The sequence below is a fragment of the Sorex fumeus genome, unplaced genomic scaffold (genome assembly GCF_029834395.1).
Source record: "Sorex fumeus unplaced genomic scaffold, SorFum_2.1 ptg000039l, whole genome shotgun sequence".
NCBI lineage: Eukaryota > Metazoa > Chordata > Mammalia > Eulipotyphla > Soricidae > Sorex > Sorex fumeus.
In genome coordinates this window covers 31444748-31458928 of record NW_026606096.1, presented here as the reverse complement: position 1 = coordinate 31458928, position 14181 = coordinate 31444748, and the positions used below count along the sequence as shown (strand labels likewise).

Here is a 14181-nt window from a genome sequence, read left to right as displayed (position 1 = left end):
CAGGCTCTGCCGCTGGGTATGACTCTGGAATAAAAAAAGTTTGCTTTTAACATGTTGACACTCATGGGCAGTTTGTATTAAGTCACAGGCAAGCAGGCGTCACCACCAGTGGCACACGCTGTCCCTGTGTTAATCTCCTCGGTCCTTAGAAACCTGAACTCTGGGCAGGAGACAGGGGTGATCTCCAGGAGCCTTCACCTGGCAAGGTGCTGAGAAATATCAAAATTGACCCCAACTCATGACTTGGAAATTCCTTTCGCCTCCAGAGGCGGGACAGAAAGGTGATACCGCCCCATGTAAGTGGCCGGTAGAGAAACTGCCCTGTAGTCTGTATGATTTTTTTTAGCGAGAGACACGTCGCCAGAGGCCGCTTCCTATGCCTTAATTTCTGATGCAACCCTTCTCAAGGGGGTCGCACACTAGATTTTGCTTCATCGATACTTAAATTCCGAGTCTGAACTGGAGATTTCCGGACACAAACTCAGAACCTGTCTCTATAGGGTTATCACTGGCAACGTGGGTTACCTGCTCCAACAGGAACTAGACTCAGTTTGAGTTAAGGTTCTAGTTAAGGTCTAGTTAAGGTTTCCGTAGAACCTTGCTTTGCTCTCACTTTTGTTCTTCCCTGGAAAAGAGTCTGAGATTTGGAACGGTCTTATGCATAACTTTAAACTATTTTTTATGGGGGGGGTCACACTGGGTGTTGCTCAGAGCTTACTCCTGAATCTGCACTCAGGAATCACTCCTGGTGGTGCTCGGGGACCATATGGGATGCCGGGGATCGAACCCGGCCCGGTCTCCAGTAGGGCAACAGCTCTACCTGCTGTACTATCTCTCCAGCTCCTACAGCTCTAAACTCTTGCTGGCTGGTCTTAGCCTTGACTTCCCCACCACATGGCAATCTTGTTTGAAAGAATTTACAGAGATTAAAAAAAAAAAGGAATTTAAAAGGCTCCTTTTCCTTGTTTTTCTTGTATTCGGGCTACTGCTGGCTGGCACCTTGCTTACTCCTGTCTCTGTGCTCAGAGATCACTCTTGCTGGTGCTCAAGGGACCCTTTGTGGTGCCAGGGATGGAACGTGGGTTGGGTGCGTACATAGCAAGTGCACTAATGTCTGGACTCTCTCAGCCCCTAACAGGTTTTCCTTTTGGGGGTCACTCCCTGGAGTACTCAGGGGCCACCTGGTCACACCCACTGGTGCTGGATTCCCTGGGGCCTGGGAGCTGAGATCAGGTCTGGGAACAAGACTTGGGACCTCATACCTGCAGGGCCTGTGTTCTTTTACTCCAGGGCGCTCAGCCTTCTTGGCCCGATTTTATTTTATTATTTTAAAAATATTTTAATTAAATATTATTACTTTTTTGGGTCAAATCCGGCGAAGCACAGGGGTTACCGCTGGCTTTGCACTCAGGAATTACTCCTGGTGGTGCTCGGGGGACTATATGGGATGCTGGGAATTGAACCCAGGTCGGCCATGTGCAAGGCAAACGCCCTACCCACTGTACTGTCGCTCCAGCCCTCGGCCTGATTTTAATCTTGGCTCTTCCAAACCAGCTAATGCCTTCTCCCAGAAGTCAATTCTGATAATCTTGTTCATTTATATTGCTCTGGCAGTTTTTTTTTTTCAAGAAAAAATTTGTTTCTCCAGTTAATACATTTTGGTCCAGTTTGACATTCTTTTCTTCCCCCAAAACACATTTAGTATGTCCTGCATTTTTCTTTGCATAAATGGAAAAGAATTGTAATTTTAAAGTACCTGAGAAAAAAATAAAATCTTCCAGGCCATTTTGTCTTTTCGGTTTGACAGGAACTTCCTTCTACTTGGTTCCCTGTTGTTCTTGGAAGCCAGTGATTTATTTTGATAACAATTTTCCTCTTGCCCTTTTTGCATAAACTATTTTTGAACAGTCGAAAATATTCAGTAAGCAGTACTCAAATCACGGTCTGCTCAAAGATCCCTATTTGCTTATTGGCTTTTGTGGGTGTGTTGTCCCCCTGATAACTCGGGGCCAGGGCAGTGTACCAGGGTCTGGGTGTCTGACCCTGTTCAATCCCACCACCACGTGGCTCTCTCAGACATTAGGACCCCTGGTGGCCTCCGTGTCCTCGGGGCCTCTCTGCACTGCAGTGGGCGTTACTGCTGTGGCCCCAGGCTCCCTGACTCCACTGGGGGAGGCCCCACCCCACCAATTAAGTCCCCACAAGTGTTTGCCTTGTTCTTTCACTGTCCCCTCTCCCCACTTCCCTCTTGATTCTCCTTCCTCCCGCCAACATAAAATGCTCTCGGCCATTGACCGTAGCCAGTTTTCTGACATGGCCGAGTCTTTAGTCTTCCTTCGGCTGGAACAGGCGCTGGTCGTCCTCAGAGTTGTGTGGCCTGGGGAAGGCAGAGCGCAGTCTCCAGCAACCCCCAAACCGTTGTAGCTAAAGCAGTGCTGATTTTGGGGTAGATGCCTATTCCCACGAGGCACTTGCCTCTGATTAGGTACTTTGCCCGACCCTGTGGGACACCACATATGGTCCCCTGAGCACTGCCAAGACTCAATCCTGAACTGAGAACCACCACTGAGCATGACGGGATTGGTCCTGCCCTGCCTCCTCCCCGCCCCCACACCAAAAGCATTCTTCCCCAATTCATTCCATCATGCTGAGTGTTCTGGTATGCACCAGGCACCAGCATCAGGGTTCAGTGTGGGGCTGGTCCAATGCATTTTGATGGGGTTGCCAGGAAAAATGCCCAGGGTTTTTTGTTTGTTTATTTGTTTTTGCTTTTTGGGTCATACCCAGAAATGCTCAGGGGTTACTCCTGGCTCTGCACACAGAAATTACTCATGGTGGTGCTTGGGGGACCATATGGAATGTCGGGGATCGAACCCAGGTGGCTGTGTGCAAGGCAAATGCCCTACTTGCTGTACAATCGCTCCGGACCTCAGTTTTTTTTTTTTAATTGACCATGGGTTGTATAATTATGGAAAGAGTAACTGAAGTAACTGATTTTGATTTCTAATTGCCAGCATCAACCCCTGGTCAGTAAAGGAGCAAAATTTTGACCATAATATATTAATGTATGTAGCACAGCAGATAGTGCGTTTGCCTTGCATGCAGCCGACCTGGCCGACCTGAGTTCGATTCCTCGGAGAGCCCGGCAAGCTACCAAGAGTATCTAGCCCACACGGCAAAGCCTGGCAAGCTACTGGTGACGTGTTCGATATGCCAAACACAGTAACAGCAAGTCTCACGATGGAGACGTTACTGGGCCCGCTCGAGCAAATCGATGAACAATGGGAGGACCATGACCGTGACATATGTATATATGTGTGTGTCTATGTCTATTTTATCTATTATATATGTTCTGATTGAAGCTTTTAAAATATTTAAAAGTTTGGATCCCAAATAAGTTGCTAACGAATTTCCCTTGTCCCAGGATACCCAGCTGATCTTAGGGAACTGTGCAGCATGATTGAGTTATTTGAAAACAGTGCAGAGTTAATAGAGGATTAGTAGTGTAGACGCCATGTAGTCATCAGCTTCTGATGTGACAGCTACTTTTTATTCCATGAATTCAAAGGATGGCTTATTTTTCCATAGAAAGAATATGATTCTCAAAATATAGACTGATCATTTGGCAGAAAGAGGAAAATAAAAGATTTCCTCTACTAGAAGCCTCTCCTGGTTTATAAAATGATGATTTTTTTTTTCTCTCTCCTGGTAGCAAGTTGATTGAAAATGTTATCTGACTTGTATGTTAAAATGAGATTTAAATAATTGATTTAATGAGAGAGAGAATATTCAGTTACTGGAGTAATTGGTTGGCAAAGGCCTTCCTGCAGAATTATTTAGTCCCAGTGATAAAGGATTACACCTTTAATCAGGGTGCTTAATTTGATTTCTGGAGTGTATCTGTGGCTTGTCTGACAAGCTGAGTAACAAATGAGTTCGGAATCGCAGGAACTGATCAAAATGTAATCAGTGTCAATTGCCATTGTTGTAGTTTATTGCGCATTGCTGTCAGTTGCTGTAATCAAGAGCTGTGGAAAGGCTTTAAAAAGCTGCCAGACTCTGGAGTAATTGACTCCATGTGACAGGGCTGGGAAATAACCAGCACTTCTGGCGGGACGTGGTCTTCCGAAAGTCTGAGAAGAACATTGAGCTGCCATCCCTTCTTCCGCCCGCTGATGCCCGGAGGTCGGAAAGCCTCCATTCCCCGCGCCCTGTTTCGCAGGGGCTTCCCGCTTCGTGCTTGTGTGAAGGAAACAGTCACACAGTACAGTAGCCAGATACCAGTATAAAAGAACTATAAAATGTCGAACAATTAGATTTTTTTTTTTTAATTTTTGGAAGGGTTCTTGGTTGAGATACTAGGCTAGAACGAAGGGAAAATAAAACCTCAGTGATTTCTATTTTCTTTGTGTGCTGGAGTAAATTAGGCTTGTCTTCGGAAATGGTCATCCCATTTCTGCTGCCTCCCTGAGGGCTAGCCCCGCTGCCCACGGCTGAGGCTTGCTCCTGTGGCCATTGTGGCAAGTCTGTCTGCACTCCGGATTTGCTTTGATTCAGCTCTAGAGCATTCTGGCTCTTTCTGTGCTACAGATGAAGCTTTGAAGTCAAGTTAGGTTGAGAACTGACTCGCATGGGGCTCAGGATTGCTGGACCCAGATGCCAGAACAGCTTCTCCACCGGGCAGAGATGCTTGGACCCCGGGATCTGCTGTTCCCCACTGTCCTCTGATTTCAACCAAATCATATGGTTTCCTCTGGGGAACTTCCCAGTACACACTCGTTTTCTTCTCTCTCTCTCTCTCTCTCTCTCTCTCTCTCCTCTCTCTCCTCTCTCCTTCTTTCTTTCCTCACTCTCCTCATCCCCTTTCTCTCCCCCCCTCCCCCCACACACCATATCCTTTTCCTGCAGAGCTTACTAGCTATTTGCAGGGGCATTTGGAAGGAACACATCATTGACATACATCTGAGGACAAAGGAAGTGATTTGTATTTAAAATGGATGTTAGGAGTGTTTTCCCAGAGGTGACTGCTAAGTCTTGCTTCGAGGAGTGTGTGTGTGTGTGTGTGTGTGTGTGTGTGTGTGTGTGTGTGTGTGTGCATGCTCAGGTGAACAATACTGCCTGTTGTCAATTGTCTCTATCATCCTGTTTGTACTTTGCTTGACCGTGCATTAATTTCCAGAAACGCAGAGTGCAGGCATTGGAAGTGTAGGAACAGAATAATCCCCCGCTACCCACCACTGACTTGTTGTCACCATTATGGTGCTTTTGCACTGGGGGCTCTGCCTGCATCCCAGGGCACAGCAGTGACTACACCAGAAAACGACAGTTGCTCAGAGGCATAGCCACAGACTGTGTCCTCATAGTAAAAGTGGCTCTTCATGACTTCAGTTATGATGTTGCCAGAACTGGACACCGTGTCCAGTTCTTTCCTGCTCCCAGCCCAGCCCTTCCCTTTCAATTTGCTTCCCATTACAAACTTTCCTGAGTTGTTTGTAATAATTAGTAATAGGTGATGTATGTATACTTGTGAGGAGAAATTGTGCAGAATGTGTTCTCCAAATAGGAAACCACAGAATTAAGTATTCATGATTTGGCCATTTGAAAAATAGAACTTGGGCTGGAGAGACAGTCATGGGTGCAGGCGCTTCCTTGCATATGGCTGACCTGGGTTCCATCCGGGGCACCCCATCTGGAGCACCTGAGCACTTCCAGGAGTGATCCCTAAAAGCACAGAGCCAGGAGTCAGCCCTGAGAACCACTGACGGTAGCCTAAATTCTCCTTCCCGCTCAAGTAAATGAATAAAAAAAATAAAATTATTTTACAAAAAGATTACCTGAAGCACTTACGAACTAAAAAAATGCAATGTTAACGAGGGCCTTGAAGTGTTCTTTGTTTTCACTCCTTTTTTCTTTCTTGTCCCCTAGACGTGAAGACATGCAATGAGGTAGACCTGGAGAATTCCATAGACTGGGAAGTGAAGACAATAACAAGTGCCCTAAAACAGTATTTGAGGTAAGCAGCTTATTAGCAGATGTAGGAATGGACAGTTTTGGAGGGCGGGGGGGGTCCCCACCCCTAGGGGGGTCCACACCCCTAGAAACTCTGCACCTAAATCTAAGAAGTTAAATGAAACCTAAATGAAAAGTGAACCTGGGGCCAGGAAGGTAGCTCAGGGGTTAGCGCATAGGTATTTTTATGTGCCTGGCCTCAGTTCTGGTGCTGGCCCCACCTCAGGGAGGCCCTCATGGACCCCAGCATTGCTGGCTGTGTTGAACATCCCCAAAGGAAGTATCCAGACTCGCTGAACTCTCCTGGGGGTGGCCCTTATAAAAATTAAAAAAATAAAAGAGTCTATTTCTGAGTTGTCTAACAGTGTCTCAGGAACCGAAGGCGCTGGCAGGGGAACACGAAGTGGTTCTGAAGTCAGCCACACTGAACAGAATCGGAAGGGACTTGGGTTTGGTCTCATGTCAGGCAGAGAAGCAGGAAGGAGCCTCCTTGGGTATTTTTTTTTCTATTTTTTTTTTGGGGGGGTCAAACCTGGCACACTCGGCGATGCACAGGGGTTACTCCTGGCTCTGCACTCAGGAGTTACTCCTGGCGGTGCTCAGGGGACCATATGGGATGCTGGGAATCGAACCCGGGTTGGCCGTGTGCAAGGCAAACGCCCTACCCGCTATGCTATCTCTCCAGCCCAGCCTCCTTGTTTTTGGACAAAGCAAAGATATTTCAGTTTGAATTTAAATCATTGATACTGGCTAGTCGGAAAGTGGTGAGTGGTCACGAGGTCAACCTAAAGTCAGCCTGCAGCTGAGTATAACTAAACTCTTGACTTCGTTGGGTTTGCCTAACTCTCCCACAACTGCATTTGCAAACTTGTTCTTTTGCAAATTTGTTCTCTTCAGGCATTAAATATATACTCTATGTATTACATTATGTATCTTATTTAGAATTTTATATATTATTTAAACTACTATTAGAAGTTTGGAAGCTGACATGGAAAAGTATAAATGCAGAATTTCTATCATTGGCCTAAGAGTTGAGCATGCAAAACAACTGTATGGCCCCATAAGCCCTCTTTTCCCTCCACGAGCTAACATAGAATTTGTGCTGAGGGGCTGAGGGGTAGTACAGCAGGTAGGGCATTTGCCTTGCACACCACCTACTGGGGTTCGATCCCTGGCACCCCATATGGTCCCCTGAGCAGTGCCAGGAGTGACTCCTGAACTTTACCAGGTGTGGTCTAAAAAACCCAAAAAAGAAAAAAAAATAAGTCATTGATATTTAAAGGCTGACAATCATAAAATTGAAAAAAGCAAAGCTATTTGAGAAATTTATTGCTAGGTGAGGATCTTAGATAAACTTAATTTTGTACTTATTGTAGTGATCAGAGAGCACTAGGCAAGAAAAAGTGCGCTCAGCAAGTCTGAAATTTTACTTGGGTTCGTTCAAGGAAGTGACTTAATGGGCCTAAGTGATGATACATTTGCCTCGAACAAAGCCAACCTGAGTTCCATCCCTGGCATCCCACTGGATCCCCTGAGCACCGCCAGGAGTGGTTTTTTTTTTTTTTTTGTCTCTGAATTGAGACCATTTTATCTTTTTTTTGTTATGACTTATAGCATGTCTTAGTATCTAGAACAATTTTTTACATCTTTTTGAAAGATGCCTCATGCAGAGCCCTGAGAATCGCCCGGGGTAGCCTCCCAAACAAAAATCAAACCAAAAAGCAAACAAAAAAAAAGGGGGGCACTCAATGCTTGCGGTTAGACAGAGAGTCAGTCTGTAGAGTGAAAAATAAATAAAACAAATGGGAAACAAACATGACAATCATTCTTTCTTTTGGGAGGGACCTTCCCAGGGGAACTTGGCATTGGGGGTTTCTCCCCAGCTTGGTCTCGCTGGGCCTGAGGATGCTCCAGTATCCTGGGCCCCCCTCACTCCCCAGGGGACCACATATTGGGACTCAGACAGGCAGCCCATCCATAGCATGTGGGCCAGCACCTTAACCTGAGTCCTTTCTCTCCAGCCCTATCCGTGACCTGATTTTTAAGTTATGGTTCTGTTGGGTCTTTAATTCTTTTTCTTCCCCTACGTTTTTTTTGGCCACACTCTGCAGTGCTCAGAGCTGACTCCTGGTTATGTGCTCAGGGATCACACTGGGCCGTGCTTAAGGGACCATCTGTGGAGCTGGGGATTGAACCCGGGCCAGCTGCATGCAAGGCGAGCCCCTTTCCTGCTGTGCCATTTCTCCAGCCCCCGTCCTTTTGGTTCTTGAAACTTCTGAAGCGAGCCTGCCGTGGTCCTCAGCCTCGTGCTGCCTTTCTGCCTTTTTCACTCCCGGTCTCGGAGCATCTCATCCAATCCCACTTCCAGGCGAGCGTGGCCCCCAGGAACCAGCTGTGCCTTTGCTCCTAATGGCATCGATGTTCTCACTAAGTACAGCGCTAAGCTGATTATTGGTGAGCGTCAGTGCCTTTGGCGGCCTGGGGAATGAGCTTGTTCTTCTCCCCCCACCTTTCAATGGTATTTTTAGCCCCCGCTGACACTTTTTTTCTGGTGAGACTTGAGTGGGAGAAAACCAGATTTTCACTTACCAGCACTTGGGCGGCACAGCAGTGCCCGAGTCAGACCTTTGTTTTGGCACAGGAAGTGACGCAGTGGGTGTCAGGAGCTGTTTATAAGGAGGGCACAGTCACCCCCAAGGGGGTTCTGAGACCATCCAGGGCCGATAGTGGCCACATGTCCCTTTGGATGGTGCTTTCTCTTTTTTGACTTAGAGAAGATGAATTTTCAGGGACCGAGTGTTTTTGTTGTTGTTCCTGCAAATTTGCTGGAGGCCTGGCAGCGGGCTGAAAGCGTTCTCCCGTGACTCACCTGCTTCTGTCTCCGTACCACCTGTGGTTCGCCCTGGGCCCTGCCAGCTGTCACCCCAAAACTGGAAGGAAAAAGAAAGGACCAGGAACTGCAGGCCAGATAGTCCAGGACCCTCTGGTTAGGAGTGTGGTCTCTGGAACCCACCTCTAGGGTCTGGAATCCCAGCTCTGTCCCCTGGGTGTCGTGATATGAGCCACCGATCATCTCTTTTCTCACCACGAGAGCTGGTGCCCTTGAATTGTCTCACTGCAAACAACCCACGCATCTTTTTTTTGGGGGGGGTGGGAGAAAGGAAATAGCCAAACCCGTGAAATACAGGAGGGAAGAAACTGGACTTTGGGTGAGGGAGAAGGATGCCTGAGAGCCGTGGACCTCGGCACACCTCCCCCCTTCTCCCTCTCTGATTCGAAACTTGTATTGTCCCAGCATCTCAACTGATTTTGTCACACCATCCTTCTGGTCCCCAGTAATGTCTTTTTTTTTCTGCTTTTGCTTTTTGGGTCATACCCAGCGATGCTCAGGGGTTACTCCTGGCTCAGGCACTCAGGAATTACTCCTGGCGATGCTCAGGGGACCATATGGGGTGCTGGGAATCGAACCCAGGTCGGCCGCGTGCAAGGCAAACGCCCTACCTGCTGTACTATTGCTCCAGCTCCCCCTATCCCCCAGTAATGTCTTTACAGTGGTTCCCCATGGTCAGAGGATGGAGGGGCTGTTATTTTAGGAAACGGAGGTTGCCTAGGACACGCTTTTAACGTCTGTGATGTGGAATGGGAGTTTCAGGTGGTGATGATGTCAGCGTGGGTAAATGTTTGGATTTACAGCCCCAGCCCCACAGGTAGCAGAGAGGGGGCCGGGGCCTTCTTACTCTTGGGCTCCACAATGGGCGATGGTGAAGAACTTTCCAGGCTGTATTGCCTGGCTCGCCCCGTCCACGATGGCTGTAGTCTTTGGAGTCCAACCAGAAACACGAAATACTTTCTGGTTTCCGGAAGCCTCTTTTTGCCAATACCTCGGTGCTTTTCCTTTCTCCTTTGCTCTCTGGTTCCTCCTGAGCGGCCCATTGGGATTTTTGACTCAGAACCGCAGAGATTGTGCCTTCCTTGGCTGCTAGGCCTGGGCACTGCTGTTAGCATCTCCCTCGCATGGTGGGTGTGGAGAGACGGAGGGGCCGAGGCGAGCCCATTCCAAGGCCCTGCTGATTCCTGTTGTGTGTGATCCAGACCATCAGTCCCCCGAATCCCCTTGTGCCCCCCGGGAATCCTTCTCTCCCACCTTCCCCCTTTCTTCTTTCATCCTTAGGCAGCCGCTGGCCTGCAATATATTAATTTGTATTTATTATGATTCATCTGCAAAAGTATGTTCTCTTTTGAAACATAAATCTTGGTTTTGGTTTTTTTTTTTTGTGGGGTGGGGTGGGCGCTGTAGGAACGAGTCATAGAGATGCTTCGGGGTGGCCCTCGGCAGTGCTTGTGGTCCAGGTGTTTCTGAGGATGGACCCCAGCCGCCCGCCTGCAGAGCCTGTATGCCAGCCCTCTGGGTTGTCTCCCCAACCCTGACTTCCTGCCTGTGTGTATTGAATTTAAAAAGAATTTTAGGCAGTGTATGAAACAACCTCTGTTATGCCTGGCATTTTTCTTGACTTTTGCATATGTTTAAAGGGTTTTTTTTTTTTTTTGAGGGGGGAAGGGGAGTGTGAATCTTTCTTTGGTAAGCTTTCGAAGATGAATTTTCTGGACTGTGTGTTTTAAATATTTTAAAGGTTCTTAGTATAATCCTCCAGAAAGGCTATACAGATTTCAGATTGCTGCTTAGTCTATGTGAAAGCTCCTTAAGAAGTTTGGAAAGTTAGTGTTTTAAAACTTAAGCTGTATATAAAAATCGATCGAACTGTATAGCATTTTGCCCACCACAGGCTAAAACATACTGCTGTTTTTATAATCTGGTTTTTTTTGAAATTAAAAAATGTGTTTTTTTTGTTTGTTTTTGCTGTCCATAGATATTATCTTTTTTAAAAAAAATTCATAGGCACAAGCCAAAGTTTAATCTCATATTTTGTAACCGACATAGGATGGAGGAGGATTTTATTTAAGTTTATGTAATCTTTCACACAGTTTTCTATACCACCATCAGTTAATATCTTAGAGATGATTTTCAAAATGATAGGCACGCTTCTGGTTAGAGTGTTGATTTTTAAAAACATGATCTTATGGGAGGAAGTTTCACATATAAACTCAGATGTGTTTACGTAAAGGTACTTTCCCGGACTGAGTATGAACTTCGATCAGATAAGAATTTGTCACAGCTTACCCTTTGATAGCTCCCTGTGCAGAAAAACACTTAATAATTCATTTGATTTATGTCTCTTTTTGATATGTAAAAGTATTCCCGGGGGGAAGTTTTCTGTGTAAATTAAGAAAGGCAGAGCATAATTAATTTCTTTACTGAAAAATGTATGCAGCGTGGTGACTTGTCTGGATGTGTTTGGTGATTGTGAGTCGTCTCTTTCACACAGGAGTCTGCCGGAGCCTCTCATGACCTATGAGTTACACGGAGACTTCATTGTACCAGCCAGTAAGTATCACGTAGAGAGGCTGTAGAGTTTCATTTTTTTTTTTTTTTTGGTGGTTTGGGTCACACTTCGTGTTGCTCAGGGGTTACTCCTGGTTCTGCACTCAGGAATTACTCCTGGAGGTGCTCAGGGGACCGTATGGAATGCTGGGTATCAAACTCAAATCAGCCATGTGCCAGGCAAACGCCTTTCCCGCTGTACTACCTCTCTGGCCCTGTGCTGACACTTTCACATAAAAAATTAAGGTAGTATTGTTACAGTTCGTGTTCAAAGTAGAAGTCACTGTAGGAGATGTTTTGTTTCTTTCCTTCTTTTTTTTAAAGGTGAAAAAGGGGGCGTTCATTCAGTTCATACATTTTCAACATTTAACTTTTATTTTTCAAAGTTTCTTTAAACACCGTGGTTTGCAAAGTGGTTCCTGATACAGTTTTTCCAGGCACTCAGTGTTCCAACAATCAATCCCACCATCAGTGTGGCCTGTCCTCCATCCTTGTTCTAGGTTTCCCACCCTTCCCCCAAGCCTGCCCCCTTGGCGGGCACATACAAATTTACTTCATATTGCTTGTGACAACAAAGTGGCAAGTGAAATGATCAGAAAACAAATCAGTAGAATTCAGTTTGTGATTATTGTTATACCGGCCAAGGGTTGTTAAAGTCATTGTCTGAGGATCTAACTGTTGGTGCTCATTGAGCCTTCTGGGTTATAGTTTCTGCTTAATTGAACTTTGTGGGCTTCTATGCAACTTTCTCATCCGATTTGCTGTGTTCCTACAGGGGTGTCAGTTCTGTGAAATTGGGAGGTGGTAATCCAGGAGCTGTAGAATTGGAATTCAGTTGGCATCTCTTTGAGATTAGTCGTAAAGCTGGGCCATTTATATGCTGGAGGATACGGGGTGGAGGGGGTGGGGGGCGCCCTTGGGGTTTCCAGCAGATGGGGTGGGTTGGGGGCAGGCTGCCCATTCTCACTTCGAGAAGACCCCAGAAACTAATAATTTATTTATGCCCTCGTATACCAGTCAGAGGTCAATGATCTCTTGGGCATGAGCAAAGGCTGTGGCTTCAAGTTAATTCTCTAGCAAGAATTAGAGCAGGCGCCTAGCTCTCCTGACTCAGAGAATCTCTCAGAATGGTGTGATCCGACCTCCGTGGAAGTGTGGAACATTGGATCTTGCCGAGATTAACAGGCTGGAAATGGTTTCACATTGAAAGGTACTTTGATGGATGTTGCAGGCAGAAGGGATATTCTAAGATGATTCTAAAAGCCCACCCACTTACTATTTCACATAATATTAGGTGATAAAATATTCAGTGACAAAGGCCTGTGGTCAGTTAAATTTTAATTCGGGCTTTTTGTTGGTGTGAGTGCTCCTCCTTGAAACTTCCTTTCTGCTTTCCCTCGGCCTCAGTTTTCATCTGTCACTACATAATATTTAATCACAGAAATCCAGGGGTGTTTGAAATGAAGGCGGAGGCCCCCAAAGGAACTTTCCCGGTGACAGGGGTCTTTGTCTTTGAAATTTAGAATCCTCTCGACCAAGCTTGCGGGAGAGTCACAGGTGCGCCCATAGTAGCTATGATTTTTATTTTCATTTCCTCTAAAAATCCCCCCATCCCCCTTTGGAAGCTTTCCATAGTTTAATCTGTTAAAGAACTTAGAGCTACCCCTTTGGGCCCCGCTTCCTCCTGCCCCATGCTTTCCATGTTTCCATCTTGGGAGGTCTCGGCTCAGTCAGTTAAAACTGACGTGTGGCGGAAGCAGCCAGGAGTCCAGCTAGACTCTGTGCAAAATTGACTTATGGAAAAAGGCAAAAAAAAAAATTAATTCCCATTTGTTTTCATGTGGAAAAGTATTATCATTATTAGTTTTTTTTTTTAAGATTGAATTTGATCAAGGAAGTGGGGTGGGGGCGGTTGGGTGAGCTTTCTTGGCAAATACTCAAGCAAATGCTTTGCCGTTTTGATTTCTTCCCCATGGCATTTTTGGCAAGCCAGAGGGAGAGAAATTAAACTGGTTGGAGGGCAATTGTTTCCTTTTGTTCGCCTTGGAGCCTGGAAAAAGCAGACGGAGGAGTGCCAGTTTGCATCTGGACTCCTCTGAGAACTGGAGAAAGATAAAGTGATTATGGACTGTGGTTTTAATTACAAGTCATTGTCATTAAGATGGTCGTGCCTTGCCACTGAACCCAGAAGGTTTGAAATCTCCCTTTGTTTTCCCAGACCAGGGCTTCCTAAGAGGTGGGAACTTACGAGTGGGAACCAAGTTGCCAGGGACGGACTGTGATTATTTTACTTAACTTTGGGGGAGGAGGGTTTGGGGTTTGGGGGTCAAGGCTCTTTCTGGGCAGTGCTCGGGGATTAAACCTGGGTCAGCCGCATGCAAGGCAAGTTGCGCCCCCTGATGTTCTAGCAATTACCCCTGAATTTGAGTTTAGCTCGTTGAGGGGAGGGAGAGAGAAAGAGAGAACATAGAGGTTCGGGTACTTGCCTGCCACCAAAGTGGAGTTAGGGCTGCAACAGGTCCTGCAGCCACCTGATTAATCACCTGATTGATGATTGTGTCCAGTGCAGCCACTGTAGCTTTTAAAGTTTCTTTTGACTCTGTGGTAGGGACCACCGTCTACACTCAGCATCTTGGGGATGAGTCAGGGCACAGGTCCACTAATCTCTGGCGTATGCGACCGGTCAGCAGTCCACAGTGCCCTCTCTGTTGGCCTCTGCCTCCGCCAGACCA

At 46.5% G+C, this 14181-nt stretch overlaps 1 protein-coding gene across 1 annotated transcript in view; it reads left to right on the top strand.

Annotated features, from left to right (window-relative positions):
* ARHGAP10 (Rho GTPase activating protein 10) overlaps window positions 1-14181 on the top strand; it is a 219264-nt gene that overhangs the window by 134338 nt on the left and 70745 nt on the right. The window contains exons 15-16 of the mRNA XM_056118966.1: window positions 5926-6013; window positions 11394-11452. Of these exons, the coding sequence (XP_055974941.1) occupies window positions 5926-6013; window positions 11394-11452 (147 nt within the window). The remainder of the gene's footprint in view (window positions 1-5925; window positions 6014-11393; window positions 11453-14181) is intronic.